The sequence below is a fragment of the Giraffa tippelskirchi genome, chromosome 7 (genome assembly GCF_054371585.1).
Source record: "Giraffa tippelskirchi isolate mGirTip1 chromosome 7, T2T-mGirTip1v1.2.pri, whole genome shotgun sequence".
Classification (NCBI taxonomy): domain Eukaryota; kingdom Metazoa; phylum Chordata; class Mammalia; order Artiodactyla; family Giraffidae; genus Giraffa; species Giraffa tippelskirchi.
The window spans coordinates 87,796,564-87,816,278 of NC_137281.1; the positions used below are offsets into that span (position 1 = coordinate 87,796,564).

At 41.6% G+C, this 19,715-nt stretch overlaps 1 protein-coding gene across 4 annotated transcripts; it reads right to left on the reverse strand.

The window, feature by feature from the left end:
- Nucleotides 1-6,696: 6,696 nt before the first annotated feature.
- Nucleotides 6,697-14,811, reverse strand: PABPN1 (poly(A) binding protein nuclear 1). Of its 4 annotated transcripts, XM_081506536.1 has the most exons (8): nucleotides 11,342-11,516; nucleotides 11,158-11,248; nucleotides 10,687-10,801; nucleotides 9,910-9,977; nucleotides 9,328-9,434; nucleotides 8,776-8,863; nucleotides 8,541-8,692; nucleotides 6,697-7,611 (listed from the first exon to the last, which is right to left on the reverse strand). In XM_081506536.1, the coding sequence occupies exons 1-8, from the start codon at nucleotides 11,506-11,508 to the stop codon at nucleotides 7,572-7,574; spliced, it is 828 nt and encodes a 275-aa protein (XP_081362662.1). In that variant the 5' UTR covers nucleotides 11,509-11,516; the 3' UTR covers nucleotides 6,697-7,571. The 4 variants fall into 4 exon arrangements, with proteins under 4 accessions (XP_081362662.1, XP_081362663.1, XP_081362661.1 ...); XM_081506537.1 differs by lacking the exons at nucleotides 11,158-11,248; nucleotides 11,342-11,516 and adding an exon at nucleotides 13,237-14,811; XM_081506535.1 differs by having other exon boundaries at nucleotides 11,158-11,516.
- Nucleotides 14,812-19,715: the final 4,904 nt, after the last annotated feature.

Here is a 19,715-nt window from a genome sequence, read left to right on the forward strand (position 1 = left end):
TTATCAATACCCCATGAAACATGGTTATTTTCATGCTTTTTCAGATGGGGAGATTGAGGTTTGGACCTCAGTCACTTTTGCAGTGACTGGTAATTAGAGTAGCCAGAGCTTGAGAAATGAGAGCCTGCAATCTTCTTACTGCATACTTTACTTCTTACTGCATAGTAAATAATTCTAAACACCATGAAAGAAAGTATTACTTATCCTGTAATATTAAGTTGAGAAGGTACCCCCAGGAACCTGGAGATCATTTTCAGACAAACAAGGAAACAACTACTTTCCCTGAAGAGGTTGTACTGATGAAATATGAACCGTTTTTAGAAATGTTGTAGTTGGATTCGCAACTAAAAGCCACAATGGATTACTGAGGGAGAAATAAAAAGGATATACAGGTTTACATTTCTAACCTTAAAAAGTTACATAAAGTGATATGAAAGCCACTTCCATTCTTCATTCAATCAACCTAGCCTGGCTACCTTGCAGCTGATTTTTACTGATTATCCACTACTTTCTGGTGCTGCCTCAGGTCTGGGGAGCATGGTCCTGGCCTGCAAGAGCTCAGAACACTGGGAGATAATTACTATCCTATACAGAAAACGCAGAGAAGTGGAAGAAGTGCTGTAGCACCTCAAGGAGGATTGGATATATTCTATTGGAGGCAGTCACGGAAATCTTCTCAGATATTTGGATTGGACCCTACAGGTAAAGTCTTGAGCTTGCCAAGGACAGAAAGAAAGAAGAAACAGTGCAAAGACTAGAGACATGACAGATCATGGTATACATGGAGAACAACACGGAATGGAGAACATGGTATACACAGAGAACCATGGAATAAAGGGCAGCTATGAAAACCCACAGCTAACATTGTATTCATCAGTGGAAGTCTGAAAGCTTTTCTCCCAAGATCAGGAACAAGACAAGGATGTCTGCTCTCAGCACGTCTATTCAACATTGTCCTGGAGGTTCTAGCTGGAGAAATGAGGCAAGAAAATGAAATACAGGCATACCTGAAAGATACTGTGGGCTGAGTTCCAGACCACTGCAATAAAGCTAGTTATACAAATTATTTGGTTTCCCAGTGCATATAAAAGTTATGTTTATACTGTATTGTAGTCTATGAAGTGTGCAATAGCATTCTATCTATAAAAGACAATGTACATACCTTAATTAAAATACTTCATTGCTACAAAATGCTAACCATCACCTGAGGCTTTAGTGAGTCGTAATCTTTCCATTGGTGGAGGGTGTGAAATATTGAGAGAACTGCCAGAATTGCCAAAATGTTAGAGACATGAATTAAGCAAATGCTGTCTGAAACTGGTGCCAACAGTCTCATTTAATGCAGGGTTGCCACAAACCTTCATTTAAAAAAAAAAAAAGTAATTATCTTCAAAGTGCACTAAAACAAAACCCAATAAAATGAGATATGCCTGTAAAAAGCACCAAGAAAGGAAAAGACAGTGTAAAACTATATTTGCAGGTGACATGATCTTGTATATAGAGAATCCTAAAGAATCCACACCAAAAAAAAAAAAAAAAACAACCAAAAACCTTTAAGAACTAAATAAACAAGTTCAGCAAGGTTACTAAACTTGAGATTGAACTTGGAGGACACAAGATCAATACACAAAATGAATTGGGGTGTTTTGGGTTTTGTGGGGGGTTTTTCGTTTTTCTTTTTGGCCACACCATGCAGTTTATAGGATCTTAGTTCCCCAACCAGGGATTGAACCTGGGCCCCCGGCAGTGAAAGCTCAAAGTTCTAACCACTGGACCACCAAGGAATTCCCAAGATCAATTGTATCTTTTTTTATTGTATTTTTATAATAACTGCAATGAACCATCTGAAAATGAAATTAAGAATTCCATTTAAAATAGCTAAACCCCAAATACTCAGGAATAAATTTAATAAAAGAAGTGCAAGACTTGTACACTGTGTTCATAGATTGGAAGACTTAATATTGTTAAGATGCAACCTTCTACAAATTGATCTATAGATTCTACAGAAATGCATTTCTCTGCATTTTCTGTATAGGACTGCAATTATCTCCCAGTGTTCTGAGCTCTTGCAGGCCAGGACCATGCCCCCCAGACCTGAGGCAGCACCAGACAGCAGTGGATAATCAGTGAAAATCAGTTGCAATCCTTGTTAAAATCTTAGCTATCATTTTTGCAGAAACTGACCAGCTGATCCTAAAATCCACATGGAAATGTAAATGACCCAGAATTGTTAAACAACCTTGAAAAAGAGCAAAACTGGAGAACTCATACTTTTCACTTTCAAAACTTATTACAAGGGGCTTCCCTGGTGGCTCGGTGGTAAAGAATCCACCTGGCAAGGCAGGATACACGGTGTAGATCCCACAAGCTGTGGAGCAGCTAAGCCCCTGTGCCACAACTACCGAGCCTGTGCTCTAGAGGCCGAAAACTGCAACTACTCAGCCCATGTGCCACAATAAGAGAAGCCACTGAAATGAGAAGCCCATGCACTGCAACAAAGTGTGGCCTCCATCCACTGCAACTAGAGAAAAGCCCTCACAGCAACAAAGACTCAGTACAGCCAAAAATTAAAAAAAAAAAAACTCCAGTAACGAAAACAGTGTGCTACTGGCATAATGACAGACATATAGACATGTGGAACAAAATTGAGACTCCAGAAATAAACCTGCACACTTCCAGTCAACTGATTTTCAACAAGGGTGTTAAGACCATTCAATGGGGAAAGGATAGCCTTTTAAAAAAATTATTTATGTGTTCATTGTTTTTGGCTGCACTGGGTCTTCGTTGCTGCACTCAGGCTTTCTCTAGCTGTGGCGATTAGGGGCTACTGTCTGGTAGCAGTGCAGGGGCAGAGCAAGGGCTCTAGGTGTGTGGGCTTCAGTAGTTGCAGCACGTGGGCTCAGTAGTTGTGGTGCAGGGGCTTAGATGCCTCATGGCGTATGGGATCTTCCCAGACCAGGGATCAAATCAGTGTCCCCTGCATTGGCAGGCGGATTCTTAACCACTAGACCACTATGGAAGTCCAGAATAGCCTTTTTAACAAATGGTGCTGGAACAAATCCATCATTTGCATGCAAAAGAATGAAGTTGGCCCTCTACTCATACCATACACAAAATTAATTCAAATGGATCAAAGGCTTTATATAAGAGCTAAAACTATAAAACTCTTAGGAAAAAAGCATAAATCTTAGCGACTTTTGTGTTTCAAAGGACACTATCAAGAAAGTGAAAAAACCCACAAAATAGAAAATATATTTGTAAATCATTTATCTGATAAAGGTCTAGTATTTAGAATATATCAAGAACTCTTACAACTCAACAATAAAGACAAATAACCCAATTAAAAGATAGGCCAAGATTCTGACTAGACATTTCTTCATAGAAGATATACAAAAGGTCAGTAAGCATATGAAAAGATATACCCAAGAGAAATAAAAACAAATGGTCACACAAAAACTTATACACAGATGTTTGGAGCACATATTCTTAATGGTCAAAAAGTGGGAACATCCAATATCCACCAATGATGAATGGATAAACAAAGTGTGGTGTGTCTATATAGTTGATCCTTGAACTTGGGGGTTTAGGAATGTTGACCCTCCATGTGGTTCAAAATTTGCAAATTTCTTACAGCCTACCCTCCATGTCATAGGTAGCTCTGCATACATGGGTTCAACAATTGACCATGTACTACTCTGGTACATATTTACTGAAAAAACCCACATTTAAGTGAGTCCACGCAGTTCATGATCAACTGTATAATGAAATATTCAGCCATAAAGAGGAATAAAGTATCGGTAAATGCTACATGGATGAATCTTGAAAACATTATGCTAAATAAAAGCCAGGCAGAAATGGCCATATATTATATGAGCCCATTTACACGAAATATCCAGAAAAGTCGTATCTGTAGATACAGAAAGTATATTAGTGGTTGCTTGAGACTCAGAGGAGGGGAAAATTGGGAATGCTTGCTAATAGGTATAGGGTTTCTGTTTGCTGTGATGCATTACCTAATTAGGTAATGCACCATTAGGTAATGGTGATGATTACTATATACGTATGTACATATATATGTATAAATAATATGGCTATTATAAATACATCTAATAAATATCACTGAAATTTAAGTACACTTCAAAGGCAAATTTTATGGTATCAGAATTATATCTCAAAAAAAACCACAAAGAAATCCATAGAGCCTTCTGGTGGGATGAAAGTCAGAAGTCAGAAATATTGCGAGCTTTCTTCAGCAAATAACACAATTTCCTTTACTTAAAAAAAAAATTTTTTTTTACCTCTTTAATAATTTTTATTTATTTGGCTATGTCAAGTCTTAGTTGGAGCACTCAGGATCTTTAGTTGTAGTATGAGGGATCCAGTTTCCTCACCAGGTATCAAATCCAGGCCCCCTGCATTGGGAACATGGAGTCTTAGACACTTAAGACCACCAGGCAAGTCCCTAAAGTTCCTTTAGTACCCTTTACTATCTCCTTTTTCTGTGACAAATTTGAGCACCTAGAACAGTGCTCAGTACTTGGTTAAATATTCAAATGTCTGTTGAATGATTACCATAGGCATAAAGAAGGGGAAAAAGGCATTAGTTGGGTCAACATTTTAAAACTAAAGGTTACTAACTAAGCATATAAAACCAAGGAAAGCTACTGCATTATGGAAAAAACCCAGCCACTGCTTTTTTCTATTGCTGGTGACAAGTTGGGCAAATTCTGAGAAACCACTGGACTGTCCTCATTCCTTTTGTGTCAATCACATATTCCCTGATTCAGACTCACTCCAGAGAAATCTTAGACCGGCTTCCCTAATCTCTCCTCCTCAAGGACACCTCCTGCCTACAGAATCCAAATGAGATTGGACTTGTTCCTGCCCCTTGGTTAAGAGTTTACTAGGAATGATTGACAGAAAACCAACCAATCTTTTTCAAGGAAAGCAACTTGCTTCCCAAGCTACTTCCTCTAAAATCACTGAGGATAATACATGAATAATGAAGAGACCAGGTAGAACAGGAAATTTAATTCTTGTAAGGATAGGAATCAGCAGGTCCAGGATAAAGGGACCTTCCAAGGTGAATTAGCACTTTCTGAGCACCTAAGTGGCAGGTGCTGTGAAGCCATACAAAGGCACAATCCATGCCCTTGAATTTTTAGTCTAGTGGGGAAACAGGGAGGTAATCACTTAAATTATGAAATCATTAAGTTTCAAAGAGAGGAGCAATTTGCCCCAAGTGAAGACATGATTCTTTCTGCCCAGGCAATCAAGTTCGTTTCCTGGCTGTGGTATTTGGCTTATACACCTTGGCTTCTATCTTAGGATTCTGACCGAGTAGATGTGATATGCATAGTAGGTTAAACGGCAATGAGAAATACATGAAAATAAAAAACTCAACAGGAGTGCAGAGTGTATCAGATGTACAGCAGGATGTGCCAGGAAAAATCAATCAGGATCAAATTGGGAGAAGCCTTAGTTCCACACCTAACAGCATACAATCCTTTCCAGAAACACGAACTGGAGCCACCAATCTGCCATACCACAATTAAGAGTTGTTCAGTTAAAGTAGAAGACATATAGGATAGTGAGAACTTGACTGAACACAGAAAATTATAAAAACTAAGGTTCAAACAAGCAACTTACCCTCCCAAGATCAAACAAGTTTACAGAATTTATATAGCCACTTACTGCCCCCTGGTGGACAGACAACACCTCCCCAATATTAGGAACATCAAGGGTTAGGATGTTGCACATTTTCCTAATCGTTACTTATCCAGTCTCTTGCTAATCAGCCTCTGAAATTTCCATACTCAGTTTACAAGACACTGTTCTAGTTCAATCTAGATAGAGAAGACTCCCAAATATCTAACAAAGGACATAACAGCAGGTAGTACAAATGATCAAATGCTCAATTACTGGATGGTCAATACTGACTTGAAATTTCAAGCCATTTGAGGCAGACGAAGGCTCCATGAATATGGAAAGCCGTTTCTTTAACCTATTATCAAAAAGAACACCTACGTCAAAGTCAATCGTGAACAAAACATCCTAGGAACAGAAGTGAATGGTTCAATAAAACGGAGGTTTAAATATTTAGAAACGCTGTAAGCAATGCAGCCTACAAAGGGTTGGGGGATGTGATGCAGTACCCAAGGACTTTTACTTAGAATATAAAATGGAGAAATCAGGTTATTAATATGACCAAGCAGCTAAAGGCTATTCAATGCCTAGTTGTCCTTAATGGAATCACCCAAAATAAGTTAGCTGAACATATTAAGTGGCCACAGATTGCTAGAGAAGACAATGTAAGCTTTGCAGTTATCACTAAACATTACTTTTCAGTTTCTGAGGGTACCTTGGGGCAGAGAAACCAAGCAAGGCTACCCAGACCCCAAAGTAAGAATCTAATGCTGGTATGGGTAATTCATTTGTACATAAATCTTATGAACCATTCTTTTATATTCCCAGGCTCAGTTAATTTACCTCTCAAATGCCAGTCAAGACGACATGATTTTCAGAAAACTCAAAACTAAATACATAATGTTCCTGCTAGTTGTAATTTTAACTCCTGCTCCTTAATTTAGGTCGCAACTTCCCCTCGACACCAGCATTTCCAGAAATCAGAATTAACAGCCATCTGGGATTTAAGGACAGGTAGATAAATAATCCATACACCCAAAAGGCCAAACATTTTTTATTTTCAAAAACAACTTTATTCATGACACATATTAAAAAAAAAACTCCCACCCCCTGGAAATGAGCTAAAAAAATAAACAAAATCCACCTCCCACCTCCCTGTTCCCACTTCCTCCCATTCCCTCCAAATAAAAGGGAAAAAAAAAGGCAAAGAAAAACAAAACAAAAAAACTGAAAAACAAAAAACACCCCAAAACCCCCCAAAACAAGGTAGTGCATTTCCCCAGGGGGAAGGGGAATTTACACTGGAGCCGCTGGGAGCGGAACGGAGATCTTCCGGCTACAGAAACCTGCAAAGAAAGACACTCAAAACAGAAAAAGAAACACAAAAGGAAACAAAATAGATCACCAGGCAATCTGGAGGGGCAGGGAGCCAGAAAAGAGAGGTGGGGTGGGTGGTAGACCTGGCAGGACAGGAGCAGGCAGGAGGGGACTGTGAAAGTTAGGGAGAAGATGGAGGGAAGGTAACAAGCAGAACAGTTTGGTGTCCTTCCAGAGCCCTGGGTAAAAAAACCCCTCCTACCACCCATGCCCACCTACCCTTGAGCAGCCCCCAAGGGGGCAAAGGGGAACAGGGAAACAGGGGGAGCAGCTTGCGCGATTGAGACGTGTCCATGGCGAATCCCCAGAGTGAATGAGCAGCCCCCTGCCCCACTCCCTGGGCCTTCCCCTACTCCCCAAAGCAGGTCCCTCCTCAGCAGTTAGTTATGGGATTCTCCCCCCTTCCACAGTATATCTTTTTTTTTAAAAAATATTTTTTTTTTCCATCAAGGTCATCTTCTGTTTTTCTTTTTTTTTTTTTTAATTCTTTTTTTTTTTTCCTTCTTTCCTCTTTTTTTCCTCTCTCTCCTCCTAATACACACTTTTTTTTAGTAAGGGGAATACCATGATGTCGCTCTAGCCCGGCCCCTGGAAGAAAGAAGGAGAGTTAGGTGTTAACATGATCACTAAATAGTTCAGCACAAGCCCCTCCCCCGTGGGCCCTCGCCCCAGTTACTGTGAAGGGAAGAGGGGAAAGAAGTTGCCAAGTCCTAAAACTGATCCCCACAATCCCAGAAACAGTGACACACCTGGCAAGTGGGAGGGGAAATTAACTGTTATTACTTCACCAAACAGTGGCAATAAAAAAATACATCTGAGACACAGGGGCAAGAAAAAGGACTCCTTGTTTATCCAGTTTTCAGTTCTCCACAGCTCTTAAATGCAAGACTCTCACCAACAGATCTTCCCTAATTCCTCCAGGGAGCAGAGAGGCAAATCTTGTGAAAAGCCAAGATCTACACGCCTAATCCCTCTATTTAAATGTACAAAGATGGAAGTACAGAAACAACATGGACGCCACACCAGGCCCAGTATGCACGGTAACCTTGCAAAAGCCTGGCTAGTTATTAGAGCAGTAAATATCTTGAACCTCCCACATGGCGTTCCAGGAGGATCAACTAGCCTCTGGTTTTCTTCAACCCTTCCCTATCTCTGGGAAAAGCAGCAAATGTCCAAGCAGTACTTTCACTGCTCTGAGGCCCTGTTCTTCCCCGGCCTCCTGTGTAAACATTTTCACTGCCATCAAGTTTCATGGGAGAAAAAAAAAAAAAGGCTGGGAGAAGCAGCATCTCTCAGAACAGGGTGGAGAGATCCAGCCCTTATCACCAATTCCGGCTCCAGAAAAAAGATGAGACTGGCCACCTGGCCTGGCCTGCAACTACCTTCCTCACCCTGCACAGGCAGGAGACCAAGTCCCTGGAACCAAGGGGGAGGGTAAAGGAGGGAGGTTCCTCAGGTGAGGAGAAAAGGAAGGGCTCATGGGAGGCGGGGGAGAGGAGCAGCCCATCTATCCTGACCTGTAGACGCGACCCCGGGGCCTGCTGTTAAAACCACTGTAGAATCGAGAGCGGGAACTGTTGTAGTTGGTGGCCCGGGCACGGTACCGGGCTCGTGGGAAACCTCGGTCTGTTGTGCTGATGCCTGGTCTGTTGGTTCGTTTAGGGATCACCTGAGAGTGACAAGCACAACAGAAAGCCTTAAGAATCAACCCCGGGAGTTTACTGAGAATCAGAACAATGGGATGGGGCTTACCTTGATCTGTCTTCCTCTAAATAAGGATTCATCTAAGGCCAGGGAAGTCCTCACTGACTCTTTGTCTGAGAACTCTATATACGCAAACCTGAAAAGAGTAACTGTCACTTTATCTGAGGCCGAAAACAGTAGCTCATAGGTCAAACCCAATTCGCAGGCATGCTTTGAGTACAATGTGTTCATATTTTTAACTACTTGTCCAAAACAATTCTTAGTGGAAGATTTTAATCAAAATTTGCACCTACTCTTGGAAAATTGTAAAATAGGATACAGAGGGCCCTGGATTTCCAGAGGGCAGAACAAGGTGAAGCCAAGCAGAAGCCCCTCCATTCTAGGTCATGATCCCACCCATACCCAGCCCTCATCTTTGTTACCTCTTGGGCCTCTGAAAGGAATTTTAAGTATAATCCCTGATACATAACATTAACGCTGTATCTTAAAAAGATGAAAGACTATTTACTTAAACATCCAGTTAACTTACTGCTCAATATAAAGCATGATTTATCTATTTTTTAACTGTGATTAAAATGACCTCAACTTCCCCACACTTACCCTTTGGGATGGCCACTAAATTTGTCACACAGTATAGTAACGCGGTTGACTGAACCACAGCCATGAAAGTGTGCTTCCAGCTCTTCTGCTGTTGCACCATAGTCCACCTGTTGGGGGTACATTTAACAGGCAATAGGCAAACTCCCATCTCAACAGACACCCTGCCAAGCCTTTGGGCTGAGCCATCTTTGCGACCCCATGGACTGTAGCACGACAGACTCCTCTGTCCCTGAGACTCTCCAGCCAAGAATTCTGGAGTGGGTTGCCATTTCCTTCTCCAGGGGATCTTCCCAACCCAGGGATAGAACCCACATCTTTTGAGGTGGCAGGACGACTCTTTATCACTAGCGCCACCTGGGAAGCCCCCCATATACACCAAAGCCATCAAATCTAGTTCTCTAAGGAACTCTTCTTCCAACCCCAGAGCCTCTGCTAATGACCATTAACTTTCACCTCATTCTAACCTTCCCTCCACTCCTTAAAGCCACCACCTATCCTGGAAAGAGTTTCCATCAAGATTCCCATTAAATAATCTCCCAAACTAAGAGCTCCCCCAACCCCAATCAAGGCTCTCGTACATACATTGCCAACATAGATAGAACGGGCATCAGCCTCCATCTTCTCCTCAATGGACATGATCACTGGGCCAGCTTTGAAGAAAAAATAATCAGAAAATAACCCTTCTTTTCTACTTGACCAATATATGCACCATTACCACCACCATCACCACCATTAGTAAAGATCAAGATTTTGGTCTGTTCAGTTCCCTGCTGCACCCATTACTTAGAAAAGTCTAGCACATAGTAGGTGCTTATTAAATATTTGACAAGTTATGGAACAGATGAATACATTCTTAAAAATGAAAGAAAACAGTACATGAATCCCCTCCTGCTCCCAAATCAAGTCCTTATTGTACCCTTGGTTGAAACGATTTGAAAAATGAACAAAATTAAGTGGGCTGAGACTGGACATTTCGAGATTAGAGGAGAAAGCCCCTGCAGCTGGGCATTTTCTCTTAGAACTTCTAACTAAAGGGTCTCCAACTGAACGAAGAACTATTAGACTTGAAGGTCAAACACCAGCTGGCAACCTCCACAAACAGTAGAGGAAAACTAAGAACAAAGAGCAACACATTTGTAACAAGGACAAAGGGAGGCACAAGACTACCATCACGAAAACATAGGCCTTGTCTCACAAAGGTCAGAGAAACGCACAATGGACTATGATCACGGCAACTGCCCAGTAATTGCTCAGACAAGCAGCTCCAAGGTTCCGAGTATCTAATTCCATATAAACCGTACTCTCATAACCCTTCCAATCCGGGGACCTGGGCTCCGCGTGCAACCGCCAGTTACTCACCATTGCCCGGAGGTGGACTCATATTCATCTGCTTCTCTACCTCGTTCTGTAGCTCCTTTAGCTTCTCAGCTTCTTCCTCCATCTCCCTAACTCGAGCTTTGATCGCTTCCAGCTCCTACAATGAGTGGGGAGGGTATGGAGAAGAGCTTAAGAGGAACCAACGCAGGGGCTCTGCCCTGCTCTCGATTCGCGCGCGGTCCCAGCCATGCTCGGCCATTTCTTTCGCCCCACGCGAGGGTCGTGAAGAAAAGAAAAGCAAGCTACCTTCTCTAGTACAACACTAGGCACCCATGACGCCGGAGTCAACCCGGATGGGCCCCTTCTGGCGGTCGAGGCTGCGTCCCCGGCCCGGCCCCAGCCACGTTATTCCCCGCCCACCCCCACCCCCCTCCCGCCTCCCGCTCGCCCGAGCTCTGGGCCTCCCGTGACCCGGCCGGTCGCCGGCCTCCTCGCTCGCCCTCTTTCCCTCACCGGGTCCTCAATGGCGCCGTCCCCCGGGTCACCCTCGACCAGTCCCGGCTCCTCCTCCTCCTCCTGGTTGCCGGGGGCTCCCGAGCCAGGCCCAGGGCCCGGAGCTCCCGGGGGGGCGCGGGGCCGGGGCGGCTCCTCTTCGGGCTCGGGCTCCGGCTCGGGCTCCAGCAGCAGCTCCTCAGGCTCCAGTTCCTCAGACTCCAAGCCGTTCCCGTAGTCCCCTGCGCCCCCCGGGGCCCCCTCCCCGGCCTCCCCACCGGCCCCGGGCACAAGATGGCGCCGCCGCCCCGGCCCGGAGCCCCGACCGCCCGCAGCCCCCGCTGCTGCTGCCGCCGCCGCCGCCGCCGCCATCGCCGCTCAGACTGGGGCCCGCCGCCCAGCGATTGGAGAGCTGCGCCGGCTTCGCTGAGGATTCATTAGTCAAACAGCCTGCCCGTCACCACGAACTAGGGCTCCATTGGGGAATATTACTTGGCAATCAAATAAGACCCCACCCCTAAGGCGGGGAATTGCGCCAAATTCTCAAATCCCGGTAGGGGAAGTCGGTCTGTCAATCAACACACGTCCCACCTCCTCTCAAGTCCTTAGGTAACAATAACGCCAAGCTGTGACGACGTTACTGCTTCTCCCCCGCCTAAGGGCGGGTCTGCAAAGTATAACGGTCGGTGATTGGCCGCTGGCAAGGCGACGGGAAAGGAACAGTCTTCCGATCGCCTCGCTGAAGTGGCCCAGTCTCAGATGCCAATTGGCTCGCGAGATTCGAAGAGCTGACACCCATTTCGCGACAGGTGAACCTTGCCCCCGACCGACTGCCGGGCTCCCATCGAGGGAAACCCGAGGTCACATGACTAGTCTTTAGGAGGCCGCCATCTTGATGCTGCTGGTTGCCATCTAGTGAGCTCTTGGAAGGTAGAGGCCGGAAACAACTGCTGCGGTTTGTGGAAACCGGTCTTCTATCAGGAATGCACCAGTAGATGGGATGTTGCAGCAAACAGAGGGTTCTAAATGGCGCTGTCCAGAAAGGAGTCTACCTTTCCTACCTAGGTTATTGGCACCACTATCTATCCACCATCCATCAGGTCTCCCCAAACCAGAAAGCAGGGAGTAGTCCTCACTCCAGTACCAGTTATGAGTCCTCTATGTGCTGTCTTTCTACACAGGCATACTTTCCAAGCATTCTGTTCATGCCCCAGTGTCAGCCTGTTTCTTCTCTTGTTTGACTTATTTACAGCCCCTTAATGGGTCAGCTTCCAATGGGTCACGACCCCAGTTCACACCAGATAAAGTCTCAAAACTCCCTAGCTAGACCTTAGACAACTCCAGACCAGGCTACTTCGTGAATGTTATTTCCACGCTTCTCATTCCAGTGGGTGTATCTGTACCCAGGTCTGTGCCTCTGCATATGCAGTCCCTCTTCAACCAGACCACAGCAAACCCCATCATCACCTCCCCTGCGAAGCCTTTCACTAGCCTCCCCTTCTCTCCCATGACAAGCGGGCCTACCTCCTCTGAACAGTTAATCGTTTTGTGCAGTGCTTGTGAGAGCTTGGAAATGAAAGGCTGGCCTCTAATTATATTTGCATTTCTCCCTTAGGGCAATATGCCTAGCACATAGTAAGTGTCCAGATAAATGTTTGTTGACCAGAAGATACATTGACTGGGGATCTGGATGTCACCCTTCATTTACAACGCTTTCCACGACTTCAGACCCCGCTTCAGACCCCAGAGGAATTCCACCACAACATTGCACTCTGAGATACCAGTGAAATCTGGCCCTGAAAGACAGGGTTGCCATAGTTCAGTGGTGCTCCTACACATTTATTAAAAAGGAAGGAATGGCGGTGATAAGTTGGCAAGAGGGATAGTTATAGCCAGACCAAGCTACAGTTTGAGAGCCCGATTCACCTGAGCCTAACCAAATAGTTCTTGAAACAACCTGGAGAGGATGTGCATAGCTTGGTAGGGGGGTTTGGTTAAGAGGAGATTCCTATTAGCAAACCAAAAAGTCAGAGCTTCACAGTATACCCTACTCTTCCCCTCACCCTCAATTTTTTTTTTTCCCCTCACACAGATCCTTACCTCAGGAACAGAAGAACTTGGAGCAGAGTCACAGTTGTTTAAAATTTCACTGAAAAATACTTCATGAACCATCTCAGCTTCAGTGGTCTGGGAGAACTAAGTTTAGCACCAAAGACAAGCTCTAAAAAACAGTTGGCTGGAAGAAAAATCTTTTCTACTGATTTTAACCAAGTCAAGACTTGGATGTTCATTGGTACCTAGTTTAAGAAAGCCAATTAAGGGAAATGGGATTTTTAAAATAATGCCTTTAATCCAATTTTGTTAAGCACTTGATTTTGTAACAGGCACCATCCTAGACTCCTTGTTATTTCACTGGATTCTCAAAACCACATTATGAAGTAAGGAATCACAAAACCATAATCTTTTTTAGGGATGAGAAGAAAAATGAAATAATTTGTCCAAGTCTTGGAACTAATTAGAAGTGAGCAGGGAATTCAAAACCAGATTTAAAAGCTCAGATCAAAATTACTATAAAGTCTGTTTTAATATACAAAGAGAACATACTGTATGATGCTGAAGTTGGAAAAAGACTAAATTCCAACAATAGACAAATGTTTAGGCAACCTATAATTACATCACAAGATTATGCACTGTTTTTTTAAAAAAAGGTTTACACTATGATAACTTGCAAAAATTTTTGTTAGGCCAAAAAGTAGAATGTAAAATTTTATATAAAATATGATTAAAGCTATGTATACCTGGTTTAAAAAAAAAAAATAACTTGGGAATTGGGGGGAAAAATGAATAAGAACCAAGACAATCTTTTCTATGGCAATATGCAACATATGTTTTAAATATTGAAATTTTTAACCCAGTAATTGTGTTTCTTCTAATCTGTTCTAAAGAAATAATCTAAAACCTAGATAAAAATTTGAGAATAATGTTCATCAAAGTGAAAAAAAATGTAAACAATTTGATTGTCCAAGTGGGCATTTTTCAGGAAAATTATTATACAAGCATATACTGTAATTTTATATAGTCATTATGTCTTAAAAACGTGTAATGACAAGGAAAATGCTCGCAAAATAATGGTAAGCAGAACTGCAGTATACAAAATTATGTATACAGTATGATCATAAAATATAAGCACAGACAACAGAAAAGAAATATACCAAAATGTTAACAGTGATCCTCTCTGGATAGTAGGATTATGATTGATCTTTATAATTTCCCGTGTTCTATGATTTTTCCACAATATCAATTATTATTTTTATTTAAAATTTAAAAAACACTCCAATTCCCAACTTACTCAATAAACATGATTACTTTTACAAACACATTTTTTAAAGAGATTTGAATGGTGATTTGTAAGATACTTTCCTATTAGGCTGTAAACTGTAAAAGGGAGGGGCACCTTAATTATCTTTGCATTGTCATTGGCTATCACTGTGGTCAATAGGTGCTAACTGAATGGATGATCTTCTGTAATAATCTTTTTAATTTATATATAATTGGAGGATAATTGCTTTACATGTAATAATCTTATATCCTGGGTTTGTTGATTCATAGAGAACATCAAAGAGATGTTTTCCTCTGTGAATGAATTTTTTAAAAATTGGTATGTAAAAAAAAAAAAAAAAATTGGTATGTAATGATACAAGGTTCAGGCATTATAAGTATACTTTTCCTTCAGTGGAAGTGAAAGTGTTAGTTGCTTAATGCTGTCCTACTCTTTGCGGCCCCATGGTCTGTCCATGGAATTCTCTAGACAATAATATTGGAGTGGGTTGCCATTCCCTTCTCCAGGGGATCTTCCTGACCCAGGGATCAAACCAGGGTCTTCCTGCATTGCAGGCACATTCTTTACCTTCTGAGCTACTAGAGAAGCCCCCTTTCCTTGAGTAATAACCTATAAATAGAAGGCCATGGAGTTTCAGAAAAACTGTAACTCAGTGATGTTGTGCCCTAGAAGGAGGAAAAATTTGTTAGGAAAGTGAATGGTCAGTCTAGTTGAGAAAAGGAGAATTAAATCCGTAAAAATGGATGAGGGCATGTCCAGTTCTGTCCAGAAGGGAAAAGTTTTCTCACTAAACATATCAATACTTGGGTTGCTAATATAGTTTCATCCCTATTTTTAACTCCTGCTTTGAAAATTTTACCTTGACTGCTGCAATAATTCCCTCTAATCTATAAGTACATTGTTTAATATGGTAGCCACTAGTCACACATGGTTACTCTGAGCACTTAAAATGGGAAATGGTCTGAATTGAGATGTACTGCAACTATCAGATATACACTGAATTTCAAAGACTCAGGATGAAAAAGTGACTAAAATGACTTAATAATTGTTCAACATTAATTACAGATTGAAATCATAGTAGTAGTCTTTATATACTGGGTGTAAAAAATACTATTAAAATTAGTTTTACCTGTTTCTTTTAGCTTTTTTTAATGAGGCTACTAAAAAATGTAAAATACCTATGTGGCTTGATTCTATTTCTATTGGACAGTGTTGACACAGAACCTTGGAGCCTTGATCATTTACTTACCTCTGTTTTGAGTCCATTCCAATTATTTTCTAATGCAGAGTCTGCCCTGGCCTACCTTAACTCCCTAGGTCCAACCTTGAGGGGAAGTGGGGTTGCTATTAGTGAGAAGGAGCCTCTGTTGGGCTGCTTAATCTCCATTCTGCTTGGTTAACTTTTAGAAAACTGTGTGCCCTGAAAACCTTGTTTTAATATGCTGTACCTTATGAAATGTGTTCCTTATCAAAACTTCCAAAAATACTGATAGCAAAAAAAAAAAATAAAATTACCCATAAAATCCACCATCCAGAGATAATCACTAATGATATTTTGGCATATGCCCTTCCTCAAACTTTCAATACACAAATACATATAGAGGTATATATATGTGTGTGTGTGTATACATATTTTTTTAGCAAAATGGGATCATACTGTATATATTGTTTTCTACTCTGTCTTCTTTTTTACCTAATAAGATACAGAAACATTCTTCCATGTCAATAAAAATATTTTTCCAATTTCATTTTTCATGACTTTATTCAGAAGTTACCTTAGAAATGAGGACTTTTCTGATCACTCTATTTATCATTGAAACCTATACATACACCTTCCCAATCCTACCCTAATGAATTATCTTATTTTTCTCCATAGCATTTGCCCCTAACGTGAAATGTTATGTTAATAAATGCTGTGAAATTTATTTATTTATGTAGGTAGATAGTTATTTAGCTTTATTTGTTTCCATTACTAGAATATAAGTAACACGAAGGCAGAAATTTGTGCCTATTCACTTCTCTAGCTCAGTGCCTAAAATTGTCGTCAGTACACAGAGGATGCTTGAATGTTTGCTGAATGAATGATTGGATTAATAAAAAACTATATCATATTCCATTATATTATCTTTTCTGCTTGATTTTTTAAATATTGTTACTTTATTTATATCTCACCTGTATCCACATTTAAGACAGTTTTTCAAGTTTTCAAAGGATCTGCTCTCAACTAAAAACAATATCTATAATCCATCCATTTGCTACAAAGTATAACTAAATGTTGCCCAATTTTCATCAGAAGTGTCATTTGGAGAAATAACATTCACAGAGAACTGTGTGAAGAATAAATAATCCATCTGTCCATTTAGATAGTCTGAAATTTAGCCCTATTTTAAACTATGGTATCAGAGAGCATATTGGGGCTAAATTGTGATGCTTCTGATAAAACAAGCTTAGGACCTACTGAATCCTCCTTTGATGTTTCTCCAAGAAACGATAGTATAAAACTCAACATCATATTGCTATTAGGTGTTACAGATGGTGATGTCCACTAATGGCATTCAGTGTCTTCTCAGACACAAAACTTTTTGCTACTTTGAGGAACTAAGAAGTTTTATAAATCCTAAAAGGGATGTGAATCTCATTGTTCACCAATTTTCTTTAGCTGCCAAGAAGCTCAGAGTTGAATTCATAGCCTACCTTTAGTATTTGGCGATACTGCTTATAGAATGCTTTTCTGTGTTAATTTTCCTTTTGCTGTCATTTTATTGTAATATTTCAATTTTCCCTTTACCCTTACTTTAAAAATCTATATTTTCCCATTGTTCTGTCTTTTGTATTATAGTAAGATATTACAAATGCTTTTTGGAATTAGGCAAATTGTAAACCAAACCACAGTAGGAATAAATGCACTAGCTAATATAGCCTGGTGATAGGAACTGTTAAGACCATCTAATTCCCTTTTACCAAAAGTCATGCTCACTAAGCCACTCTGATTTTAATGGCTTGTCCTGTAGATTTTTCTATATAGATAGAATAGAAATGCAGTGCATTCCTCTAAGCAGTGTATTTCTCACTGCAATTTAACACATAAGCCAAATACCATGCTATTGCATAGGATTATAGAAAGACTAGAAACTCCCACTTGTAATTTCAAATTAAGATACTATTCCTGTCAGACATGACTTTGATGTGGTCCTAGACTAGAAGTACAGAGGGATGGGCTAAACAATTCTATAGATCCCATCCAGTTTAGCAGTTCACATTAAAATGGCTGAAACCAAATGTCTCAGGGGACCAGGAAAGTAAACAAGGGCTCCATTTTTGCCAGACTTAAGTCTGAAGTAGGTAGCAGGATATTGAGAAATGTTCATCATCACAGACTTCTGATCAGAGGCTAAACCACAGCTGGGGACTTGATTCCATCATAAAGATTTTTGATAGGTTTTCTTTGTTTCGGTTTGGGTTTTGTTGTGGCTATCCCAAAGCACAGTATACACGTACCTTCTCAAGGCTTGGGTTGGCACAGATGCAGTTCTTGGTTTTGGCATTTGGCTGAGATAGGGGGGTGGAAGAACAACTCTGATTATTTTTTAGCCCGGCTTTCAGGATCTGAGTTTCCTGTCCTGGGATCAAATTCAGGCACTTAGGGAGTGAAAGTGTGGAGTACTAACCACTGGACTGCCAGGGAATTTCTTCTTCTTCTTTTATTAATTTTTTATCTCAACATTTCCCCAAATCCCTATTAATCTAATTCTTGGCCTTAACAAGGTCATGATGAAATGATTAGATCAAGAAATGTCCTGACCACAGGCTATACAGTATAGAAGTCACAAACCCTGCTCAGTCCTTCTCATTAAACTTCTGGGCTTTATTTATTTATTTTTTTTAATACGACCATTACATATTACACAAAAATAAAAGTCAAATGAACTTGGTATTTATAAATTATTAAATAAAAATACAGGAATATATATTTATATTTATAGAGCTTTTCTTCTCTTCTAAACTAACCAAATCTGTTCTCCCGCCGCTTTATGATTTTAAAAAAGTAAAATAGTGTATGCCCCAGGATAAGTGGGGAGTGGGGTTAATAAGTGCAGGACCTAGTTGCCCTACTTCTGCTCCTTCCTTGGCCTAAGCAAAGTCCATATTTGTCCCTTTGGGCTCTGGAGAGCAAGAAACACCCTCTCCACCTATTTAGTCTCTGAAAAATGGCAATAAGATTTATTTCCCTTATTTTTTAAAAAATGAAATGGATTTAAAAATTGGGAGCCATACTCAGCCATCTTGGCCAAGAGCTAATCCCAAGGAACTATATGGCTCTAAAAGAGAGTCTCTAGTTTTCCCTGACAGAAGAGTCTCTGGGGTTTCCATTCCCTCTCAGGCTAAGAAGGGCAGGACATGTCAAAACTGCCCTCCATGGTCCCATCCAAGCTACACCTCTGGAAATCCAGCCCACGCCCTTTTCCCTTTCAGACAACAGCCTCTCCTTCCACCCAGGTGTGAAGGCCTCCGAGCAGGGCTCTTTGGTAACTGACCATGGTCCCTGCCTCCCCTGTTTGCTACAGGCTCCAGGAAAACTACAAGGGCTAGACGTTCTGTGGTAGAGGGGTGGGGGAAGAGTCTGCCCCAAACCTGGGGGAGCACAGGCTCCAATTTGGAGCTGATGGTCTAGTCAGTGGTTTTCCAACTTTCTTTTTTCAGCAGCAAACCCCTTAATGCAAATAAAATCTTACCCTGAACCCCGATATGTAAGACAGCTGCAGGGGAGCTGTTCTGTTTGAGGGCAAGTTGCTTAGCCTGCTCAGCACCCCCGCTTTGTCTCCCCCAAGGACTCCTGAGGCACCCCCTAGGAAACTTCAGGGTCCTGCCAAGCAGGTGGAAAACCAATGGCCTAATTTGTCCTGAGCAAGTCAGAGACCCCCACACACCCCAAAACTGCCTGCCACAGACCAGCTCTGAGTGCCTGGTACCAGCATACTCACAACAGACCAAGTGGCCCATGCAGTCCACCATCTCCCCTATAAATATCATTAAAAAGTGCAGCCCTCCTCAAAAGCAAGTCTGAGCTAAACACCTGAGGCCAATTTTGGTCCCACGTTCTCGTGAGTACAACTATGTCGCCACATTCTAGGACCAGTGAAAATCTCCAAGAGTCAACCATGGCCTAGCTAAGCAGGTCAGTGCTCAGGATCAAGGACAGGGTTCTAGAGCACTGTGTCAGAAGAAGTCAGCATTAGAA

What these genes read in the sequence shown, in the direction of transcription:
- PABPN1 (XM_081506535.1), bottom strand. Translation starts at nt 11,508, where the DNA reads ATGGCGGCGGCGGCGGCGGCGGCAGCAGCAGCGGGGGCTGCGGGCGGT. An exon ending in ACGGCGCCATTGAGGACCCG is followed by an intron (nt 10,802 to 11,157) that starts GTGAGGGAAAGA and finishes CACTCATTGTAG; the next exon opens with GAGCTGGAAGCGATCAAAGC. An exon ending in TTAGAGGAAGACAGATCAAG is followed by an intron (nt 8,693 to 8,775) that starts GTAAGCCCCATC and finishes TGTCACTCTCAG; the next exon opens with GTGATCCCTAAACGAACCAA.